The sequence below is a fragment of the Rhinolophus hipposideros genome (assembly GCF_964194185.1).
Source record: "Rhinolophus hipposideros genome assembly, chromosome: 2".
In the NCBI taxonomy this organism is placed as follows: Eukaryota; Metazoa; Chordata; class Mammalia; order Chiroptera; family Rhinolophidae; genus Rhinolophus; species Rhinolophus hipposideros.
This window is the reverse complement of record NC_138048.1, coordinates 30,875,650-30,901,758: the sequence shown is the minus strand read 5'-3', so window position 1 is coordinate 30,901,758 and position 26,109 is coordinate 30,875,650. Positions and strand designations below refer to the sequence as shown.

The 26,109-nt window shown below is 36.5% G+C and overlaps 1 protein-coding gene across 1 annotated transcript in view; it reads left to right on the top strand.

Moving 5' to 3' along the window:
* Positions 1-26,109, top strand: part of ABI3BP (ABI family member 3 binding protein) — a 244,157-nt gene that overhangs the window by 65,709 nt on the left and 152,339 nt on the right. The window contains exons 3-4 of the mRNA XM_081073688.1: positions 14,230-14,298; positions 17,792-17,924. Coding sequence (XP_080929814.1) covers positions 14,230-14,298; positions 17,792-17,924 — 202 coding nt within the window. The remainder of the gene's footprint in view (positions 1-14,229; positions 14,299-17,791; positions 17,925-26,109) is intronic.

Below are 26,109 nucleotides of genomic sequence, written 5' to 3'. Positions count from 1 at the left end.
TTCAGACCTGTGCATTTGACCACCATGCCCCAGTGCTTTTCGCATGACATGTAAGTATCCTGATGATTTTAAATCCTATGTAAAAACTCATTTCCTGGGAATTACTCCTATCCCCTCACCCCTACATGGTAGCACTGATAAGAACATTTAAGAAGGAAAGAACCTTTTTGATTTGAAGGTGTTCGCTTACCGTCTGATAGCTAATATGACCTAGTTTTATTATCTGAAAGAAAAATATCCAAACACAGTCCTGATTTTTAAATAGTGTTTCCTGTAGAGATGATACGAACGAAGGGATGACCTCATTGGAAAATGTGTGTGTGTGTGTCCAGTCTGTCCTTCAAAGGCAAGCCCTTGCCAAACCTTAAATCAGCTCACAGACAACACCCTACATTAAATTTCTCTGTGGGGCGCACATTTAAAACACAGGCAAGGAAAAAATAGGTAATATAGTCAACAACTTCAATGTTTTAACAGGTCTGCAAATGAGGACAGGAGGTATACTGGCTGTGGGTGCAAGTGGGTAATTAAAGGTATGTTATTAAATAGTATTAGCTTGCAGTGTCAGGGAGAGAATTTGTCTCCAAATAAAGAGCTACCTAGTACATCACTGTCATAGTGGGTTGAGGCACTGGAAGTGGAAGGGTCAGGTCAGGGCTGGCTTCATGGGCATGTGATGGGTATACTCAGAAGGGCCTTGCGCTGAAAGTCTGGTGATTTGCTGTCGCTGTCTTGAAATTCTTAACAATTTTCCCTTTCAGATTGATCTTGTCAGTGAGGTCGAATGGAACAATGGCACATGTGCTGAGCTTGGCTCCAGGGTTCTTTTGTCTTGGCCTCCAACCCCAGTCCCAAGTTTGGTTCTCAGAACCTGCTCCTCTGGCCCCTGCTACTGGGCCTTCCTCTCCCCACCCCCATTCAGCAACTGCTCCCACCCTCCACCTTCTGCAGGGACTGATGTGGATGCAGGGAGGGTGAGGTGTGTATGCCCCCAGGGTGATATGTGGTAAGACATGGTGATAGCCATCCCTGCGTGGGCTGGCAACGTCATAATACATTTGGTGGGTTATTGTGCCAATGCAAACCTCTACCTCACTCCTATTAAAGTATACAGTCTGTCCCAGTGCAAAGGCTGCAGTCTCTTTGCACTGTAGGGTGTCTGTAGGTTGGGATGGCACGCCTGTGGGAAGGAGAGATTAGCTCTTTTGCCCAGGAGGGTGGACTGGAGAGTAAGATGCTTTGATCCTAAAGCTGCTGCTAATCAGAGAGTGTCCCATGTGGTGAGAGGGGTAAGGAGGTTGGGGTGGGGTGAGGGTTTGTGCTCACCTGCAGAGCTCAACATTAAATAGCCAATAAATAGCATGACAGGTCTAGACAGAGACTGTGAAGGAAACGTTTTATATTTTAGTGTCATTAATGTCACTTTTCCCCCTTACTTCTAAAAATAGGGTCCCACCTTTTGATTTTGCATTGATGAGTCTGGCAAAGTATGTAGTCGGCCCTGGGTGAAGCGTGTATTTTCAATAGCATTGCTTCCCCAACTCGCACCAAAGTGAAAACAGAACTCTCAGAAAAAGGTTCCAGCAACATCTTCCTCAGTGGAATATGTCATTGACATGCCCCTCTGTTTGGAAAAAGGATGTATCTTTCCTTCCGGACCATTTTAGTAAGCTGTGAAAAGTGAAGGAGCGTAGCAGAGCCTTTGAGCGTAGCAGTGCCTCTCTTCCTATCAAAGCTGAGTTCTCATTTCATATTTAGAGGCTCCACTCAGGCTCACTTTGCAGCATGGACATGAGGGGATGCTTCTCACTGCGGTCATCAATTCTAAAGAACTCTGGACAACTCCTCTTGTAACATACATACCAACCATAAGCTATATGCTCCTTTCAAACATATCTATAACTGAACATTCTGGAATCCCACCAACAGTGATGTTTCTAGTCATTTCTGCATTAGAAGTTGCTCTGTGGTATGAGGTGGCTGTGCTTTAATAGACCATTGAACCTCCATCATTGTCCAAACCTTGGGTGCCAGTGCTGAGAGAAAGCAGAACTGTCTCTGAGCCTTGGGGCACAACAGAATGTTCTGTCACAATGGGCGTTGGTCGTTTTCAACCGATTTATAATGTTTTTTAGAAATAACTACTCAGCAGTGTAGGATTTGCTTTAAATTATTTTTCAGACGAAAGAAGGATTACTCTTACACACAAAACCACATACCTTTTATAAGAAAACACTTCAAAGGGAAAAAAACCACTTTTCTACAGATAGGCTTATCAAAGACGAATTCGGTGGTTACAGTTTACTAGCTTTTCGAAAAAGATCATTTGCTTTTGCTGACTGCCATGTCCCAAATCCCTAATTATTTTTTCCTTTCTTCCTACAAAGCTTCACACTTTTCCATTTTTACTTGAGGCAAAAAAAATATAGAGGAGCAGATTCATGTATCTTTTTCACAAAATGTTTATTGTGCAATTACTATGTTTCCAGGTTTAACAGTCGAGAAATCAACAAACTGAGTCTGGGCTAGATTTAGCTTGTTTATCAGCCCACCACATCTTCCTACAGGGGCTTAGAAGTAATTCTAAAAGCTGGAGGCCTTATATTCGTTTGTGATGATTCATAATTCTATACATTCATTTTTGTTACAACTAAGGGCAAGCAATCTAAGTGATTTATTTAAAATTACTAAAGTTTTATATTCATAAGCTTAGTAACTATAGTAAATTTAGTGCAATACTTTTTCATTACTTTTAACTACTGTGTCTTCTCTTTGGACTTCTGGCCACCATGAAACTTTGCAAAGCTATGACTTAGCACATGCCTCAGCAGACAGCGGAATTTCCCCAACTTTCTGCAAAAATACCCCATCAGTGTTTTCCCAGAAGGGACACCAGACTTCCTGGAAGGCCATCAGGATGTTGTTGAGTTGGTCAAGACTAACAATGGCTGCTGTTGTAGGTTTTTACTATAGAATTACTTTAGTGTCACTTAATTACAGTATTATATTTTGTGTGAGTTTTGTCGTCATTGTTGTTGATATTACCTTCTGGAGGGATGCATCTATTGCAGCAACAGTATTTGAGACTTTTCATTTTCCAGTAACTAAGCTTCAGAATGGATGTGGATTGAAGTTCAAATATGAACCATCTGTATTCCATTGCTGAAACTGATTTGCTGTTGTGATAGCAATTTGTTACATTACTTTGTCACTGTAATGTGAGAATGGGAGAGGTGAGTAGAGAGCCAGGTTGGTTATTCAACTGAAATTTAAAATTACTTGATGTGGCTTTTCAAGAAATGGGTAGACTGGTAACATTTTGCCATCTTTTTACACTCCATCCCCAACTTCCTCCCCACCCCCCCCACCCCCCCCACCAGACAGGCTACATCTCTTTCTCAGCAAGGCTTCCCCTCATGAACCAGCAGGGAACAATGAGCAAAGGCAGCTGAGACAGAACTGATGAACCAAGGGCCCCTGGAGCTCTGTTGGCTTACACCCTCCATAGCCACACTTAGAGAACCCTTTTTTCAGAACTGACTATTGGATGAGTGGAACTCTCTGCCAGAGCTTAAATCACAAGGAGGCTTTTCAAGGGTATTTTCAAATAGATATTACTCTGTGTTAGTGTTGATGAAGTAAGGCACAAGACATGTCTGCCAAATGTTAAAGCTGAAGGAATACTTAAATTTGGACTGTACCCACTTAGGTCAGATTGCAGCCAAGTGTGGCATATGGATGCTTGCGGACGCAAAGAAAAATTGATAACATTTCTCTATGGAGAGTTCTGTGGCCATAGATTTTTTCCCCCAGGTTTTGTGAGTGACTTCTTATTAGACTCACAAGACTTCTTTTTAGAAGTCTTATGATGTGCCACATTGGCTTCTAATAAAAATAGTTACCTTATTTCACCAAATTCTAAAGCACCTTTAACGGTAAATCACTATTTTGTCTAAAACTAAGAAAGAATAAAGTTGCCGATCAATGACACTGCTTTTGCACTCCTTAGGGCCTTTATTTTATATTTATTGAAGGAGCTTCCTTTGATTCACTGATACATAAATTTTATATAACTATTTTTTTAAAAAAAGAGATGATTTTATCTTTCAATAAACAGAATAGCTTCAGAGAGGAAATGTTGTAGGCGTAGTTTACATCCAATTTCTCCTATTCTCAACATCTTGTGTTAATGTGGTATATTTGTCATAACTAATGAACCAATATTAACGCAATAGTAAGTTAAGTCCATACTTTATTTGATTTCCTTCATTTTTGCCTTAAGTTCCTTTTTCTGTTACAGGGTCTCTTCTAGGATACCACATTACATTTAGTCATGTCTCCTTAGGCTCCTGTAGACTTAACAATCTCCTAGCCTTCCCTTGCTTTTGATGACTTTAACAGTTTGGAGGAGTTAGGTATTTTGTGGAATGCCCTTCAATTTAGTTTTGTCTGATGTTTTTCACGTGATTAGCCTGAGGTGTGGGGCTTGGAGGAGGAAGATATCTATTCAAAAAAACAAAAAAGGAAAATAAGCAAAAGCAAAGTTAAATTACTGTTAAATATTCTTCACCTTGGGAGTTTAACTTTTCTGCTTTACCTTTCGACTCAGTTATCAGTAGCCTTGTTTTTCCACACCACATCACTCTTTGTGGCAGCAAGAACATTGGTGACACAATATATTGGAAACATTGTTCCACTGGGTTTTGTTCCAATCATTGGCATTCTTCTGCCACTTTCGAAGCTGTCACTTTCTTGAACTTAGTGAATGATGTCAGGTAATGACAACAAGGTCACAACTGCCCATAGTCAACGTAAGGTATCAATTGTAAAATGCATTTAAGAGATTTTCAAAACTGGGGGTGGGGAGGTGGGGGGAAAGGAGGGGTTATGTCTTAGAACCAATGAAATGTGATATTCTGAATCATTAACATACCATTTCTTAGAAAACAGCTTTATGTTCAATATTGTTAAATTGCTAACTGGGGTTCAGACATGACTATGTTGCTTTTATGTCGCCAAATCAAATTAAAACCAGTAAACTCCCACCTGCTAGATTAGTAGAAAATCAAGTACCTTTTCATTAGGATTCTATCCATTCCTTTCTGCCTCAGTTTTCAAAGCCCTGAGGAATTGGTAGAGTCCAAATGGAGGTCCAGTCAGCTTCCACATGCAGTGGAAGAGCCCCTGCTTCATTCTATACATGGCCTCCTCCCCTGCACTGAATCTGGTTGTATGCTGGTCCTCTACCATTGTATCTGGTCCCTGCTGGCCCAAATCCCAGCGCAGGCTGGCACAACTGCTCAGAGAACACCGCTTCTATGAACAAACCTCTGGCTCAGTACCCAGTGTTCTCCTTGCTGGGTTTCTAGGGTGGCAGCTCAAGGTGCCCACTCTCCATCTCAGACACATTTTTAAGGCTCCAGCTACCTCTGGAGAACAAGAGGAGATTCCATCCTCTTCCACTGGGGACCTAGAGGGAGTGGTCTCCCCATTTCTGGGGAAGAACTGAGGATTAAGCCTTAATTTCTTTTTAAATTTCCAAACCACAGCAGGGATAATCCCACTTGTGTTTTGTTTTTTAAACATTAAAAAATAAACTGAATTACTCACAAAAGAGTAATTTGGGCTGTCTTTAATAGGCTTAAAGTCACCTGGAAATTTATTTTGATCTTGAAATTTCTCCCTGGGCCTTGAAGAGTGTCTGAGATGATGTCTACCTTCCCTCATTGGGTCCAGAGGAATCCAGGCAGTTAAAGCACAGTAGTGTGAGCAAACTGGTACCTAGCCCCTCCTGCCAGAAGAAAGCCTGCATACTCTCCACAGGTCTAATCTCTACAAAGATATTTGTGAACTAGCTGTCTTTAGCTTATGGAGAAGGTAGTTCTCTACACCTTAGGATTTTAGAGACAGAGGAAAGGAATTAGGAAGAGCATTAGGACAAAAGCTCCTCCCCATTTGTTGCTTGATGTCTTGTGTGTATTTAGTAGAGGATGGGTCCCTTTCTGTGTAATTAAAATAGAACAGGTAATGAGTAGGGGTACTGTGTTAACATGAATCCATTCACACTAAGTTGCAAATGTTTTTTTTTTTTTTTTATGATCCTCTTGGAGAACTAATGAAAATAAAAATGAAGAGGAGAAGCATATTTGGTAAAGTGAGGAGGTAACTCAGAGGGAAATGAGCATAGAAACTTAAATCTGGGGCCTTTGTGAGCAAGTTTGTTCTAACTCATAATTCTGGCCTCATGTGAAAATGTTCCAGTCATGCTTCAACACACTGTTTCGTTTTAGTTATTTCCACATCATTGATGTAAAATGACACATAATATAGATGGTTACATCATTCTTGGTTTGTTTTCCTAATCCATGTCCTAACTGCTTGATAGAAAAGCTGGAACAGTTTACAAAATAGAATCACAGTGTAACATTTAAAAAAATATATAGTAATAAAAGGAAAACAAAAATGAGGGTTGAATTTTCTGATAAAGCCAGGGAAAGTTACTCAACAGAAATGTAAATCTTGGGTCCTGCACATTTACTAAAGGTGGTTCAGCTGTTTTAAGATATATTTTATCATATTAAGGAAGTATTCCATTGAATTCTTGTTTATTGATTAAGAATTGGTATTGAATTTCGTCAAATGCCTTTTCAGCACCTATGGAAATAGTCTTATTTTTTTTCTCCTTATGTCACATTTTTGGAATAAACTACAGTTGGCCATAATGTATTATTACATTACATGATTCCAAATTCTGCTTGTCAAAATATTTTCTAGAATTTTTGCACTGATATTTATGAGTGAGTATTGTTAAAGCAATTATTTAGTGGCACTTGTTAAAGATGGTAAGGAAGACTTTATTCAAGAGGAACCACAACAGAGCACCATCAACTTAGCCCCACAAGTGGCACACCCAAAAAGGGGTCTCAATAGGCATAAGAGCCTGCTGAGGCAAATCCTGCTCTGTGAGGTGATCCCCCACAGAGCAATTTATACTCTATGGTCATTGCCAGTCCTCACAGCCAGTCAGCCTGATGTTCAGTCCCACTGTCTGATGTGCCAACCACAATCAAGGCTCAACTACAATAGGAAGGCACACACAACCCACACAAGGGATGTTCCTGGAGCACCCAGCTCAGGTGATCAGGTAGACTGCACCACTGGTCCCCACGAGACACCTAGTACATCCAGCCACCCTGCCAATTCTGGGAGACATAGCAGATCTACCTAACACATAGAACCAAGCAGAGGCAGCCAAAATGAAGTAACAAAGAAACATGACAAAGAACAGGAGAGTACATCAGAAAAACAACTAAATGAAATGGAGGCAAACAATCTACCAGACGCAGAGTTCAAAACACTGGTTATACATTTTGTTACGCGAAATACGTCAGAAAGAGAAAGACAAGTACCATATGATCTCACTTATATGTGGAATCTAAAGAAAAGAATATATGAATGAACTAATCAGAAACAGTTTTGGGGACACAAAGAAAAAACCGAGAGTTGTTAGATGGGTGTGTGTGTGTGGGGGGGTTGGGGATAAGGGGAAAGGTGAAGGGATTTGGAAGCAGCTGGTAACCACAAGATGGCCTCAGGGTTTTTTGAAAATTAATTTAGGGAAGGTATTCAATAATGTTGTAAAGATTTTGTTGGGTATCCGATGGACATGCGTCCTATTTGGGAGACCACCTCAGGGATACTGTGGATACCTGATCATGGCATTGTACACCAGAAGCTAAACATTAATGAATGCCAACTATAATTTTATATATATAATGTGATGGCTCAGTGTGAGGTCGGAGGGATAGTGGATGGGGGGCGGGGGGTTCACAGTGTGAGGGATATAAATGATGAACGTCTAAGTATTACCTTGTCTTGTACACCTGAAACTAATAAATAAATAAATAAATAAATAAATTTTTTAAAAAAGCAAATACCGGAAAACATGGAAAAAAAAAACAACACTGGTTATAAGGATGCTCAAGGGACTTAGGGAGAACTTCAACAAAGAGATAGTAAGCATAAATTTGGACATAGAAATCACAAAAAAAGAACCAATCAGAAATGAAGAATATAATAATTGAAATGAAGACTGCAGTAGAAGGAATCAACAACAGATTAGATAAAGCAGAGGACTAAATCAGTGATTTGGAAGACAAGGTAGCAGAAAACACCCAATCGGAACAGCAAAAAAGAAAAAAGAATAAAAAAGAGAATAATTTAAGGGAGCTCTGTGATAACATGTAGTGTAACAACATTTGCATCGTAGGGATATCAGAGGGAAAAGAGAAGGACCTGAGAACCTGTTTGAAGAAATAATGACTGAAGATTTCCCTAACCTGGTGAAGGAAATAGACATACAAATCCAAGATGCACAGAAAGTCACAAACAAGATGAACCCAAACAGGCCCACACCAAGAAATGTTATAATTCAAACGGCAAAGGTTAAAGACAAAGAGAGAATCCTAAAAGCAGCAAGAGAAAAACAACTAGTTACTTATAAGGGAGCTCCCATAAGATTCAGTTGATTTTTCAACAGTAACTTTGCAGGGCGGAAAGGCATGAAATATTCAGTGATAAAAACAAGTGCCTACAACCAAGACTACTCTACCCAGTAAGGCCATCATTTAAAATTGAAGGAGAGATAAAGAGCTTCCCAGAAAAAAAAACCTAAAGGAGTTCATCACCACCAAACCAGTATTACAAGAAAAATTAAAGGGACTTCTTAAACAAGAAGAAGTGTATGTGTGGGGGGGTGTACATAAATATGTATAATAAAATGGCAATAACTACATACCTATCAATAGTCACTTTAAATGTAAATAGATTAAATGCACCAATCAAAAGACGTAGGATAGCTAAATGGATAAGAAAACAAAATCCATACATATGCTGTCTACAAGAGACCCACTTCAGATCAAAAGACACATGCAGACTGAAAGGAAAGGAATGGAAAATTATATTTCAGGCAAATGGAAAAAACAAAAACAAAAGCTGGAGTGGCAATACTTAGACAAAATCACCTTTAAAACAAAGGCTATACTAAGAGACAAAGAAGGACATTTCATAATGGTAAAGGGATCAATCTAACATAGGATATAATCCTTGTAAACATTTATGTGCCCAACATAGGAGCACCTAAATATATAAAGAAAATATTGATGATCATAAATGGAGAGATTGACAGTACTACAGTCATAGTAGGGCGCTCTAACACCTCATTGTCATCAATGGATATATTCTCCAGACAGAAAATCAATAAGGAAACAGCAGCCTTAATGACAAATTAGACCAGATGGATTTAATTGATATTTTTAGAATATTTCACCCCAAAGCAGCAGAAAATACATTTTTGTCAAGTGCACCTGGAATCAGCATTATTTATAATAGCTAGGGTATGGAGGCAACCTAAGTGCTCACCAATGAATAATTGGATAAAGAAGTGGTATATATATATATATATATATATATATATATATATATATATATATATATGTATTATATATATTATATATATATATATACACACACACACACACACACATATATATACACATATATATGTATATATGTGTATATATATGTACGTGTATATATATATACACGTACATATATATATACACACACACAATGGAATATTACTCAGCTGTAAAAAAGAATGAACTGTTACCGTTTGCAACAACATAGATGGACCTAGATGTTATAATGCTAACTGAAATAAGTCAGACAGAAAAAGGCAAATACCTTATCATTTCATTTATATATGGAATCTAAAGAACAAAATAAACGAACACACAAAACAGAAACACACACGTAGATACAGAGAACAAACTCATGGTTGGCAGATTGGGGGGCTGGGTGAAAAGGATGAAGGGATTAAGAAGTACAAATTGGTTGTTACAAAGTAGTCATGCGGATGTAAAGTGCAGAATATGGTATATAGTCAATAATATTGTAATAACTATGTATGGTGCCAGGTGGGTAATAGGCTTATTAGGGGGATCACTGCATAAATTATATAAAAGTCTAACTACTATGCTAGACACCTGAAACTAATATAACATAATATTGAAAGTCAGCCATAATTGAAAAATAAAATAAATTAAAATTTTAAAATGCATTTAAAAAGGAAATCACCATCATCATCATCACCATCATTGTTGCTAACTTAACAATAGCACTTTCTGTGTGTTAGGCAGTGCTGTGTAGGTTGCTAATCACTAAGAACTCCATATGGCTAGGTACTATTATTTTTCCCATTTGGCAGATGAGAAAACTGAGGTGCACAGATGTTAAGTGTTTCACTTTGTACTAGTAACTAGCTGAGCAGAACTTAATTCCAGGCTCTAGAGTCTACCGTCTTATGCCCAGAAATTTAGTTTGACATGAAACTGAATTGTGAAAAAAATGGCAGGGGTAAATAAAGAATTTTTTTCAGGTCCCTTACCTGATTTTCTTTAGGATCATCTTGGCTTATTTTGTGGAAACTTGCGTGCATGGCAGAAATAAACCTCACTAGGACAGAATTCCAAAGTAGTGTGGCTTGCAATGCAGATGTCTTCTAATAAAAATGAGAGAATTGGGATTTGTCAAAGAGAGCAATTATGGGAGGATTATTTGTGTTACCAAAACATCTAGTACCTTAAAGGATTTCAATAGTCAATTTCCTTGAACAGTAGCTGTCCCTATCCTCCACTGTAGGGCATTTAAAATATTAAGCAAATTATTATAGGTTTAATTAGTCTGAAACATTGTATAGGCTTACCTACTAGGAATGAAAAGTTTGTAAAGGTAACTGCATTCTACACGAATTCTCTTCAATTAACATTTTCATTATACACATCCTTTAAATGAAGAAGCAGTGGATTGTGGCTTGTGTTGCCAGAATTTCTGAGCAGGCTACGCTTGTATGTATTTCCAGTGTGCTACAAATCCAGAAAGAATTTTGTAGTGTGAACAGAAAGAGAAAGCTTATTTTTCGGTTGTTTTATTTTTCCATGTCTGTGTTCCCAGTTAAGTGCAAAGTCTGCTGAAATACATGAATGCTGACAGTTTTTAAGGAGCAGTGAGAGCCAGCGCATGCATGTAAATGCCGACATCTGTTCCAGTTTGTAATTGGTGTAACAGCCTTTGCTTACTGCAGAATGACTGTGATCATGACAAAAGTTCCTTTTAACTTATATAACCATATGTCTTGGATCATGTGTGTTATTTTTCTAGTATTTCAGGTCTTTTCTTAAACACCACTGAGGCATAGTTGAATTAATGTGTATCAAAGGGAGAAAATAAAAGGCTAGCTCTAAGAGATTTTGCCACAGTAAGAATAATTTAAGAAAAACAGGGATTTAATTTTCTTTTCTAGAAGTGAATTACAGAGATTTAGTAAAAAAGGGACTTTGAGAACTAGACTAAGATATCTACATAATTTGCAGGGCCAAGTACAAAATAAAAATTGAAGTCTCCTGGTCCAAAAAGCAGGAAAAAAATGCTGTCAAAAGTCCTAATGTAAAATTTTTTCCTTTCTTTCACTGTTTATCTCTCAGCTTGTCTTGGTGTCATTATATTTGCTATTTAATGTCATTAGGTAAAAAAAATTAAAATTTCAAATTATTAACATGAATTTTACCATTTATCTTTATATTGTGCAGTGCTAGCTTTAAATTCGTATGTAAGAGCCTTTAACTTCTAAGCAGAATCACTAAAATCAGTTTCTGTTTTTTAGTTCATACATGCATATGTATTTCATTCTTACCAGAATAGCGGAAATGCACACAACTAAACTTTTTACTTCACTTCTTGATACATGCACATTCTACCAATACGCTGCCTTCAACTTGCTTTTGAGTGAGGAAGAACTGAGAAGAAAAGGAACTAGAGGTTGCTCTAACTTTCTTTTTGTATCACCATTTTCAGCATAAGTAATTGGTGAATACAAGAAGTAACATGACTAGGAAAGGATATGATAGGAATCCTTGGCCATATGTTTCTTAAAATGCCATTGCTTTCTTTCTACATTGACCCACGTTCTGGTTGGAATGGAAAGTGTGGCCTCACAGCTCTCAGGGTACCCCTCCACACCCCATTACTCAGTCATAGATGTAATATGTTTACCTCGTTCTACATTTGAGTTGCTGAGCTCCCAGACATCGAGGTGCTTTGGAATGCTAGGCTAATGGGGCACCTGGAATGCTATATGTGAATGGAAGGAACTGCCGTTTTGCATATTGTTCCCATCTCCTCTGCTCACACGCTTGCTCCATTGTCCCACTGAGCTTCCCTTGCAAAATAAAAATTCAAAGACAAAAGTATTATGAACTTCAAGATGATGACAGCAGGTTATTAAACCAAGCTTGGGACCCTTTGGAACATGAGACCCTGTGCAACTAACTGTATATGTTGCATGCCCATGATGCTGACTCTGCCTCAGTTACCTCATTTACAAATCAGGGTGATAATGATATGTGTCAGGTAAGATTGCCATGAGGAGTAATTAAGTTATGAATAGAAAGCGCTTAACGAGTATCTTGCACATACTCAATACAAGGCAGTTTCTTAATACCTATATCACTCTGTATCCCACATAAAATGAGGAAATGGTTATTGTATTCCTACTAGGAAACTTGACTTAGGTCATGCATTCCTTATCTAAGCTTCATTAAGCAAGATATGCTCAAACACATGAGACTCTGAAACACAATGAATGCTCCTTTATCTGTGTTGTGGTCATGAGGCAACCATAAGATAAGCAGGTAAAGCTCCAAGATCTGTTCAAGAGGTTACCTGGTTTACTCCATGTAGTGCAATTGCTGAGGCAGTAATAGGGCTGTGTGGGGTGTCCAGAAAAAGACAAAGGCTGGAGTCATTAAAGGCGGTTGAATTGCCAGGTTGCCTCTGGCTGAGAATGAGGTCAGCTCTGTAAAGCCTTGGGCAGAGATAGCCTCTGTTCCAAGCTCATGGAGGGGAGATATTTGAACCAGGATGAAAACAAAACAAAGATGTGAGATCTGCCTGAGCAAGTAGAGGTGAACTCGTGTTGACTACAGCATCCAACTGAAACTTGGAGTAGAATGAGTTTCTGGATCCAGTTACTGAAGAAATATTGTAGATAATACCCATCAATTAGTTAATCTAGTAGACCTGCTTATAAAATGCTATTTAGTGTGCCCAAAGTATATTTGGCTTATTTATATGCATTTAAACCAAGCATTCATCTTGGAAACAAAAAAAGATTATTTGATAAATTATTAGCTCATTGAGTTAGCACATGCTGATTTTTAAACATCATTTTATTCAAAACCCAAATATTTTTAAAAGAGATTCTCTGTTAATTTATTTTCCATTGGCATATTTTAGGTGAAAATCATACCGTGTTTCTCTGAAAATAAGACCTAGCCAGATCATCAGCTGTAATGCATTTTTTGGAGCAAAAATTAATATAAGACCCGGTCTCATTTTAACATAATGTAAGACTGGGTATAATATAATATAATAATAATATAATGTAATGTAATGTAATATAATATAATACCGGGTCTGATATGATATGACATGATATGATATGATATGATATATGATATGATACCGGGTCTTATATTAATTTTTGCTCCAAAAGACACATTAGAGCTGATGGTCTGGCTAGGTCTTATTTTTGGGGAAACATGGTAGCCACCAAAAACTGACTTTGTTTAAAGCTTGTTCACGAAAATGACTGGTTAGATATAACAGGCTGAGAAGTTATGAAAACAGGATAAAAAAAATAGGGCATTATAAATATTCATGTTTCCGCAAAGTGAGCAATTTCAGATCATACAATAGGGTGACATGACCCATGTGTCTTATGCAAGTGGGATTTGTCTTCTCTGATTTTAGTATTGGACTGACCTCTGTGAGGAAAACAGAATAGATGTGATCTGATTTTTAAAAAAATTCTTTGCATAGAAAAGGATTGATGAAAATGTGGCATGAATTTATGTCTAGCAAGATTCTTTTAAGACCTCTCCCCTATTCCTGTCCATTTGGTTTTAAAAATCTGGGTTTAATTTTCATTTTAAAAATTGAACTGAACTGGTCTCAAGAAGTATTAACTTTCTAAATTCCTGGGTCCTCTCATTCACTGTGGTTACGATGACTAAAGCCAGGGAACACTGAGTCAGGACATGGGTGTGCTGTCGCGAGTACTGCTCGTTCTCAAAGAATTTTACTGATAAATAATATTGTTATTGTTTCCAGATGCGGAGCCTAAATATCTGATTGTTGTGCGACCTGCTCCTCCTCCAAGTCAAAAGAAGTCATGCTCAGGTATTTCTCATTCATTCTGTTTTTTCTTTTATTAATTTTAAACCATGGCTTTTAAAAATCTCTCTCCTATCCATGCAGACCCAGTGCCATGAGGAGGCTTTAGCAATGTGGATTTGAATGTATGTATATAATTTGCACAGCTGATTAGAAGCGGGTCAACAGATTAGAAGCATAGCCTGGTGGTAGAGACTGCCTGGGATCCTATCCTAGCACCACCAAAAACAATCTGCAAGGCTTTAGGCAAATGATTGAAACTCTCTCTGCCTCCTTTCCTCTGCATAATAGGGAGGTTGTGAGGATTCAATGAGTTCATGGATATACGAAACATAGGACAGGGCCTGGTGTCTAGCAAATGCTCACTGAGAGTTGTTCCTGTTAATCTGTCTTTATTCTGCAGTATATGAATTCGTGCCTGCTCTTGTGCCTTTCAGATTTTAAGGACAAAGTTTGATGTCTAACCTTTGCTGAAGGAGACTGTTTACATTTCAAAAGCATAACTCGCTTATATGTGTGCTAAATGGATTGGAACCTAGTTTTATTTACTCTTGATCTCTCCCTTCTAAATCTCTTCTATTTAGTCAAACATAGAGGAAAGACTCCTTTAGTAAGAGCAACACAACCCCCAGCTTCCCAGGCCTAGGAAGTCTTGAAACAGGAATGTAGATACCATGTGAATAAATGAATAGAAACACTGCTACATGATTAAAGGAAGATTAAAATCCCTCTTGAAATTGTCTCAGTTTCACTACTAAAATTTCTTCTCAGGTCAAATAAGCAGGCCATTGCTATAAGGACAGACCAACCGAAATTGTGAATATGCTTTTATCACATGATATCATACCTTCTTAACTCCGTCGATGGAGTTGATCTTGTTTTGCTTTTCTTTTTCATTTTTTTGTGTGAACTGTTTTCAAAATAATTATTTCCTAATCATACTTATCTTTTATAGTACACTGGATGCCACACAAAAAAGGATCTTTTTGTTTTTTTGTTATATCTTTCTAAAGGAATGAAATGAGTGGGGAGAGCACAGGGATCTTTAAGTATACCTCGCAAATGGGCCTTTGGCAGCCTTGTGTTCCGTCTTCTAGCTGTATCAGCCAAACCTGCTTACCATAAATCAGTTGCCATAATCCCCTCCCTTCCCAACCTTCTATTGTTTTCCACTTCTTTTAAGAGAAGCAGTAAATGGTCAAGCAATTTGAAAAATTTAAATTCCTTTTCCTGACCTTTTATATCATCCCAAAGCACAAGGGAAATTTCCATCACTCCTTGCAACTTGTTAATGATGGTTGCCCAGGCAACTATCCATACACTTTAAAATAAAGGCACTCTCAATATTTCAAGAGTCTATTTCAAAATATATAACAATAAAGTCAAGAAGCATGAGTCTGGTTAAATGGGATTCTGGCTTTATATTAATTGAACTGTTCTTAATGAAAATATGATCATGATACAAATATTGAAAAATATATAAGGAAAGTCAAGGGAGTGATTACACTTTAGTAACATTTTACTTCATTCATTTTGAGAGTTCTGTGACACTGGCCTTAGGAATTATTTTTCACTTTGTGATGACCAGCTCAGGAAATTGTTTCATCTTGCTCAGGATATACTACCCCACCTTTCCTTTCAGGCAGCGGATATAATTTTTGTTTTTGTAATCTACACTTGAGAGCAATGTAATGACTAATGGATTAGCTTCCATTCATTTTGTATGTGCATCTACCATATAAATTTTAATTATATAACCATTTTAATATTGAGATCCAAACTTAGTGAAATAATTGTGTGATGGTTATGTAAGCCCAAGGTTCCATTGGAAAAAGAAAAACGTATCTTTGGTCTCTGAGTGGCATTGACTTCATATATTGTGAGCTAAATCAATAATGTAGTAAAAAGAAAATCAGATTCTAATTCAGGAAACCTAGACTTGAGTCCTGACCTTACTTTTGGTGTCACCTAGGACACCCTTGAAACTTCTCTGGGCCTTATTTTTCATCTATAAAATGAGATAGTTGTATTACATTAATGAAAATCAATGCAATGGCGGAAAAAAAGCATACTAAAATCACCTCAGGGCTTTTTCAAACTACATGTGCTCCCTACCCTCATCTCATTCTAATTTGCCTTCCTTGGGGGCCAGACTTGGACCCTTTGAATCACAACCATACAAGGTACTATTATAGGTGTATCTGGAAAAGTATACAGATAAGTATAAATGCATGTTTACAACATGTATTGTTAACAACAAGTAAACAATAACTATCCTCCAACATTATCCTTGAAAATTATTTCAAATATCTTTTAAAAAATCAACTATGTTACAGTGAGGCAATTTGTCACCATTAGGTTATGTATATTCTGGACTCAGATTTTTCACTGGAATAACAATTTACAGAACTGAAATCTAGTAGAAGCAACAGTATGGCACAATTTTCAAGGGCATTTTGGTTCATTAGTAGGTACCTTCCTACCTACTGGTTCCCATTGCATTAGATTAAGATAATACAGGTTCTTCCTATAACAAACAGAACATATTGAAATGAAAGAGGTAATCCAATGGGAATACAAAGCATACACGTTTTACGTTAGCTGTATGTAGTTTTAGTAGGTGTTTTTTTCATGTATTTTTTATGAACCAATGTTGCTTTCCAGAGCTGAGGATCTTTCCTAGTCTTTTTCACTGCCTCCATTCCTGCAGTTTCAGATATTTTTATAAATGAAAATATCCACCCCCTGTATACTTGAAAAAAACATACAGTGGCTCATCGGCATCACTCTAGGCATTGCCCAAATCCAATTAGTCCCATCAGAACAACTGTGCTTCCTATGTTATTCCTATTCTTCCAGCATTATTAAAAATATGTGCATAATTTCCATTTAGATACTCACTATAGAAAATACTCTTATTGTAATGATATGATGGAGATTTTACAATTCCAAATAAGTTCTAAAAAAAAGAATATAATCTACAATCTATATGGTAAGCTTTTTTTTCTCAGATGTCATTTCACACCAATTCACATTCCCAGGAAAGAAAATAAATGTGCTTTTATTTTGTCTGCAAAAGAAATGAAGTGAAGAGTGTGTGCATATGCATACACATATATGTACATGTGAATACGTATGTGGAAATGTGTGTGTTTATTTCACTGGTAATAGCTGAGACCTCCATATTCATCCCTGACCCATAAGAAATTAAAAACTAGGTATAACTGGATATAGTTTATATGCATACATTACACATAATGCACATATACATAACTACACACTACATATATACACATACAATTATAAAAAATGGATATTTCATTTGTTTCATGCTTAAAGTCATTGTCAAAGAATTAGTAATATTTGTGTGTTATATGAAAAGAAAACGAACTTAATAGTTTTATATTCATCATCTTGCCAAGTCGTCTTTATGCATTTTACCCCGATCATAAAAATATATTAAATGTTACCAGAATTAACCAGTATGTTACCTCCACAGGTAAAACACGCTCTCGCAAACCTCTTCAGCTGGTGGTTGGCACTCTGACACCGAGCTCAGTTTTCTTGTCCTGGGGATTCCTCATTAACCCACACCATGACTGGACATTACCAAGTCACTGTCCCAATAACAGGTAATTCACCAAAGTGGAAGACTTTATTTTTCATCTGAAAATTAGTGCTTGTACATGCTTTAGAAGAATGTATAAATATCAGGAACATCAGCATTTACAAGTCACCTCTTAGCTGTCCAGCCTATTCCAGGTGTGAGGGGAAAGAAAAAAACCTAAGTCGGGGGCCCTAATCTTAAGGTAGTTACCACCTACCTGAATAGAAAACACATGCAAGTATTTTTCTTCTTTATAAAGAATAAACTACAAGGGAGAATAAGCCAAATAACAAGTAGAGAGTATCATTGAGAAGTGTAATAAAAACTCAGAGGATGATGCTGAAGACAGGAAAGACTGTTAAAAATTGGAAATGTTGATATAGTATATATATGTACATATACGTATATACACATATGTATATATGTACATACAATGAAATAGTATGTGACCAAATACAATTAATGATGTACGCCTACTTTATTGACATGGAAAGACATTTATTTTCCATTGAGTAGTATAAAATTACAACGAGGCATGATTTCCTCATGTAAAACTGTTTGTGTGTATACATGTTGTACACATTTATGGGAGATTTGTGGAACTCATCAAAGTGTTAAGAATGATTAGGGATGGCCTTTTTGGGTGATTTTTATTTCTTCTGTGCAGTATTCTGTACAGTGCGAAGTTTTCACAAGCATAAGCAGTTTAATAAAAGTAATAAAACAATTTTTAAAAGCAAAAAGAACAGTTGGAAAGGTTGATCTTGAACTGGAAAAGGATGGATCTCTGATCTAACAATTGAAGAAGGGCTAGCAGCAGTAGTTCTCAAAGTGTGGTTCCTAAACCAAGCAGCATTCATATCAGCCTCACCTGGGAACTTGTCAGAAATGGAAATTCTGAAATATATGTACGTAGTGGAAATTTCTTAAAGTAATCTTAAATCTTTTTATTAGTTTCAGGTGTACAAAACAATGTAATAGTTAGACATTTATACCCCTCACAAAGTGATAACCCTCCTCCCCCTCTGACATCGTATATATCTGTTACAATTCCATTGACTCTATTCCCTATACTGTACTCCACATCCTATGACTATATGTATATTAAATTACAGTTGGCATTCATTACTATTCAGCTTCAGCTTCAGGTGTACACTGAGGTGGTCAGGCATCTACACCGTCCCTGAAGTGGTCTCCCTAATAAGACAAATGTCCATCAGATACCCTACAAAATCTTTACAACGTTATTGATTATATTCCCCAAACTGACTTTCGTATCCCCATGGCAGTCTTGTGGGTACGGATTGTGCTTTCTAATCCCCTCACCTTCTCCCTCATCCCCACTCCCCTTCCATTAGCAACCCTCAGTTATTTTTCCCTTTATGTCTCTGAGACTGTTTCTGATTAGCCTGTTCATTTATTCCTTTCTTTAGATTCCACATATAAGTGAGATCATATGGTATTTGTCTTTCTCCATCTGACTTATTTCACTTAGCATAATGTTCTCTAGGTCCATCCAGATCGCTACAAATGGTAAGATTTCATCCTTCTTTATGGCGAGCAAACCATTTAACTTTCCAATTTCACTATCCCTCATCATTTGAACAGGGAAATAGAATAGCTTACTCCTCACTGCTCGACGAAATATCTCTGAGATAATTCATCAAATACAATGATAAAGATGCTCTACTATATTGACATAAAGTAAAAGCAGATTCGCTTCCTACTTTTTCCACATGATGTGTAAACCATTACAGCCAGTATTTCATAATATAGAAATATTCCCTCGTACCTTGAGGTTTGGTTTTTTTAAAAAATAATTTTCTGATATTTCATCAACTACCAAATTATGGAAACATTCATAAATGAGGCTAGATTTATTTAATTTCTTTGTATATTTAGTTTTATGTAGAATCTAAGTATCCTTAATATTTGAAGATCATTTCTTACTAGGTATGAACACAAGGGAAGAGTGTATTTGAATTCTGTAGCATGTTGATAAAGATATAGAATGAATGCCTTTTTTACTTCCTGTTGAAACCTTACATCTACTTGTGAAAAAAAGAAAGAAAGAAAGAAATGAAAAATCTGAAGTCCCCCTCCAGACCTACTAAATCAGAAACTCTGAGAGTGGGGCCCAGGAATCTGTATTTTCAGGAAGCCCTCCAGGTGATTCTGACGCTCACTGAAGTTTGAGAATCATTGGCTTAGAAAACTGGAGAGATACACACAGGGAGAGATGTAGGCAGAAAAAAGGCACAGACTTGGAAATGAAGCTATCTTCTTAGGCAGAACAGAATAAGTAAAACCTTTTTTAATCACTGCCATCCATCCATCCAACACATGAATTGGAACTGATTGTGTGCAGGACACTGTGTGCTAGATGCTGAACCATAATTATAAGTAGGGTATAAATATTTGTTTAACATAAATACTACAGTAGTTTCCCAATTCAAAATTTAGCATCTGATAGGCATTCAAAAATTTCAAGCTTCAGCCAAGGCATTTTACTTAAAAAGATTTTTTATTTTGAGTACACTCAAAGTGATTTTTAAAGTTTAGAAGTTTCCTTCCTTTTTTTAAATAAGAAATTTGTTATCGAAGTAGAATAAACCCAGTAAAATGCACGGATCTTAGGTGTACAGTTTGATCAGTTACAAAAATTGTGTATAATCATGTATTTTACATCACATCAGGAAATACAACATTTTCATCATCCCAGAAAGTACCTTCCTCAAGAAGCAACCACTGACTTGATTTCTATCACCAGAGATTAGTTTTGCCTACTCTAGAATTCCAGAAAAATGGAATTATACACTATATTCTTTTTATGTTTCTATCTTCTTTCATTAAGCATATTTTGAAATTCACTCATGGTATTGCAGCTATCAATAGTTCATTTATTGTTTATTCCTGAGTAGTGTTCCATTATGTGAATATTCCAGAATTTATATATCCATTCTCTTGCTGGTGGATACCTGAATTGTTTCTTGATTTGGGTTATTACGAATACAGTTTTTATAAACATTTTTGTATAACACTTTAGAGACATATCCTTTAATTTCTCTTAGATAAATATCTAGAAGTAGAATTGCTAGTTCACAGGAAAGATATATATTTAATGTTTTTTTACTTTGTTTAGTTTTTGCCTAACTTTTCCATTTACACTCCTACAAGCAATGTATGAGAGTTCTGGTTACTCCACATTCTTACCAGCATTTTGTGTTGTCAACATTTTCATTTTAGTTATTCTACAGTAGTCATATCTCATACCATTTTGATATGCATTTCTTTTGTACCAAGGTATTAAACACTGTTTCATGTACTTTTGGGCCATATATATTATCGTAGTGTTTATTTTTATTTGTTTGAACTAAAAGGAGAGACTTTCTAAAATGTTTATAAGCCCTCAAAAGTAACTTTCATATGACTTTGATTAGGAAATGAATTTAGATTATGAAATCTAAACTAAGAATGAAAAAAATTAAATTTGCCTTCACATGTCCATTCCATAGTTATGTAGGAAGAAATTCTTGGGGGGAAAAAGCCATGTAGAAGATATTGCCAAAGCAAATTTTTTGAAAAATAATTTTGAGATATTTCAAAGAATCTGAAATATGTTATTTCCTCCACCACTAAACCCATAGCTATTTTGTTTGGAAAATAGACTCTTGAAAGAACATGCTTTCTTGTGATAATTCCAGTTTATAGTGGATTGGTCCAATGTGCCAATGCTGAAAAAGTTTGTTTAGTCTCTTATTAAAAAAGAAAGACAAAAAATAATAGGGAAGGGAAAGGAAAGGAAGGGAAGGGAAGGGAAGGGAAGGCAAGGGAAGGGAAGGGAAGGGAAGGGAAGGGAAGGGAAGGGAAGGGAAGGGAAGGGAAGGAAGGGAGGGAGAGAGGAAGGAAAGAAGGAGGGAGGGAAATTTGGTATACTTGTAGCAAAACACAGTTAATTTTAATGGTTACTCAGCTCGCTTGATGTATCTGTGAGGTTCAGTAATGTGCAAATAAGCATAATTTGGATATGAATTTCTGCCCTGGCCCAAGCCTTTCCCTCAGTTTCACTTGGTCCGACTGACCTTCCATGATGGAATTTATCTAATGACTGATTGTAATTAATTGATGTTGTTACGGTTTGACAGCACAAAGAGAAATGAATGTGGAGAAGGTATAGGAGCAGTTGACCTAATGGAGCTAGGATTTTAACCAAGGCAGTTGACTCACAGGCCCAAGCTACTCAGACCATGAATGTACCTCATCCTTACCCCCTGGCTCTGCTCTTCTCAACAAATAGATGGAGTCATGCCTGTCAAATCACAGTATTTAAAATCAATAATTCCACTTAGAATGAAGTCTTTAAAAAAGTTTAATAATAGTATGTCAAGATGCTTGCAAACTTTCACACTTCAGTGAATGAGAGAATCAAGGTATCCTTGACAGAAATAGGGAACTGTTAGGACATGACTAAAAGGGAAGAATTAAACAGTAATGACTACAAAGAAGTACTTGGAGTACTTGTGGATTTCATTTAACCATGCCCCCTTTCTCCCTAGTTAGCATAGTTAATAAAGAGCTGACATTTGAAAGTCTTTGTGTTGTTTGAGAAAAAATAGTAGTCCCTATTTGAAAGCTCTGGAAATACTGTACACAATATAAGCAGCCAAATAAATCCACAAGAACAACTCTAAATTAGTGTAATTAGAAGCAGACTTGGAGAAATTTACTCTCATATGCTCATGCAGATTTTTGTTTTTTAGAATTTAGGCTAATCTAATAGGTTATAGTAAGCAATAATAGCTACAGAGAATGATTACTTCTCAAAAATTGGAAGATCAGTATAGCTGAAGTTTTCCTTCAGGAGTATCTTCGTACAAAACCATTGAAATCTGAATGCCCTTGGCCTGCTACAGAAATACCAACTGGTGTCATTTTAATCCATTGAACTCTAATATTTGACACCTTATGTAAAGTCTGATTTAAAAAAAATTATTCCACATTGGTTTGTTGTGTAGCCTTTTTTATCCTATGCAAATGCAAATAATTTATTGGAAAAGCTTTTCCTTTATTCTTTGACTTTGGGCTTCTTATATCAAAGCTCTGTGGAGTAAGTTTCCTGTGAAAAAAACCTTTTTTGTTTTATTTTGTTTTTTTGAAGCTTGGAAATATTGATGAAATGTCACTTTAACCTTTGTGGTACATGTTTCTATTCCTATTTGCATAGGATCCATATGGGTCTCCTATGTTTTTAGATCCTTTTCTGAGTTCACATTGGATAGTAGATGTGCTTTATTTGCAGTTTTTATTATTAATGGACTTTGAATGGAAGAATGTCACATTTATCCTTGATTTATCTAAGGTCAAAAGAAAACTTTCCAGATTGGCTCAAATGAAGAATAAAACATGTTTTTAACCAAAAGTTATTTCACTATTAATAGCTTATTTTTTCCCTTCTCTTGTTTCCAAGTTGTTAAATCATTTAAGATTGTTTTAGTTCTCATTTCTTACCAACTTATTAAAGTTTAATGATTCATTTAGATATCATTTTCATGTTTCTAACACTTTCATATTGTACTTATCTACTCTTTTTTATTAAATTTATTGGTGTGACATTGGTTAATAAAATTATATAGGTTTCAGGTGTACTATTCTATAACACTTATTTACTCTTAATGTAGAATGAGGGCCCTCCTTTTTGGCTGGTCTAGAGCAGGATGTTGACTTTTTTTTTGCCCCAAGTTTATAAGAAGTGTATATTTTCAATGTCTGTGAATCTCACTTGATTGAGCCCAATGTCTTGTTACCCATTTGTCTGGCCACATATATATTAAGTTCTGTGAGTACAGGGACCCTGTATATCTTAACCACCATTATCTTGCCATTCCCTGGGACAGCATTGGCAATGTTGTAGGCCTTCAATAAATATATACTGAATGAATAAACAGTGAAATGTTAGCATTTTCACTTTTATGTCTTGGAATTTAATATGACAACATTGAACTCATACTTTTCCTCTTGAAATATTACCTCACTTTTCTTACCATGTTTCCCTGAAAATAAGACCTACCCGGAAAATAAGCCCCAGTTAAGATCTCAGCCAGGTAGACACATTTAGTATGTTATGACGATGTTCCAGAAGAAGATGACATGACTGTAATTGAATAAATGTAGATTGTTGTACATGAAAAATAAGACATCCCCTGAAAATAAGCCTTAATGGAGAAAAAATTAATATAAGACCCGGTCTTATTTTCGGGGAAAGACGGTATTACTTTCTGAAGTATCTTAATTCTTCCACTCACCCTAATTTTCAACTTTAATCATTTTTTTATTTTTCATGTCCTATAAATAACTTAATGAGTCCCTAAGTTATATTGGTTTTGCCTTTGATAAAAGTATCCATATCAATCTCTTTATTTTATTTTTAATTTTTAAGATTTTTACTAAATACTATAGCTAGCATACAACATTATGTTAGTTTCAGGGATACACCATAGTGATTCAATATTTATATACCTAAAGATGTGATCACCATAAGTCCAGCAACCATCTGACACCATACCATGCTATCACAATATTATTGACTATATTCCCCATGCTGTGCATTATATCTCCATGACTTATTTACTTTATACCTGGAAATTTGAACCTCTTATTCACTTTTACCTTTTCCCCTCATTTAAAAATTTTCAATTACGGTTAATATTCAATATTATTTTGTATGAATTTCAGGTATACAGCATAGTGGTTAGACATTTGTATAATTTAAGAAGTGATCCCCCTAACCCACCTGGCACTATACATAGTTATTACCATATTATGGACTATATTCCCTATGCTTTACTTTACATCCTCATGACTATTTTGTAACTACCAATTTGTACTTCTTAATCCCGTCACCTTTTTTTATCCTGTCCTCCAACCCCCTCTGATCTATCACCCCAATAAATCTAGTAACCATCTGACACCACACATAGTTATTATCTTTATCTTCTACTTCACCATTTCCACACCAACGATTCCAGTCCAGGCACTCACCATACCCTGGATCCTGGGAATCGCATCCTGACTATTTTCCCTAGCTCTTTTCCTATCCCCACCCATCCTGGCTTTTGTAATACTGAGGAAATTTAGACTGTCCACCATCAGTGACATCCCAGATTTATCTTTACTTCTCTTTCTTTTCTTTCTAAGGAACGCACTTCTGACTGCAGACAGTGCTCATCCTCACATCTCTTCCACAGTCTATATGCCTTTGCTCTTTGACATTTGTCCCTTTGCTGCCATTGGCGCCCTGCCTTTTACTTGCAAACATGCTCAAGACTTCCCTACCTGAAGACAAAATCTTCTGTTGATCCTATGATATCTTTCCAAGCTACTTTGCAATCTCTTCTCTTAATCCAGAATATTTTCAGTCATCTGCTGGCACATTCCTGATTTCTATATCACCCACACAGTCTTTAGTCCCTTTCACAGGCTTCCATCCCTTCTACCATTCAACTGAAACTTCTCTTTATGGTTATCTGTGATCAGTTCATTGCTAAACCCAATAGAGTTTTCTCAGTTCTTATCTTTTTTTAACCTCTCTGTGAAATTGTTAGCCATACTCCCATTCTAGAGCTCTTTCTTTCCTTTATATTTTTATTGAGATTTTCCTCTTACCTTCTTTTTTCCTCTCTTTTACTCACTTGTTATCCTGCCTCCCAAGCAATGGACTAGAGTTCTATCCTTGGGTCTCTCATCTATAGATCTCCTTACTTCATCTGTGCCCTGTCTTTTAACTGTCACCTCGACGTAGAACAGTGCTTGTCAAATTTTGATGTACATGTAAATCATGTGGGAAACTGCTAAAAGGAAGCTTCTGATTCCATGGGCCTGAGGAAGAGCCCGAGATTCTGCATTTCTAAAAGGTCCCAGGAATTGCTGATGTTACTGTTCTACAGAGAACAGTAAGAATGGCAAAGATGTAAATGACTTCCGGTGCTGCGCCTCTGACCTTGATCCATTTCCAAAGTTCTAAAGCTCGATTTTCAGTTGCCCGTGGAATATTTTCATCAGATTGATCAGGTAATGGTGGTCAGCACCTTAAACTCAAACTAAATTCATATTTTTCTACACTAATGAAAGAACTCCTTCTTCATCGCTTTAACTTCCCTCTTCTCAAGTTGGCAAATTCAGTTTTGATTTTTATTTACACTTTCCTTGGAACC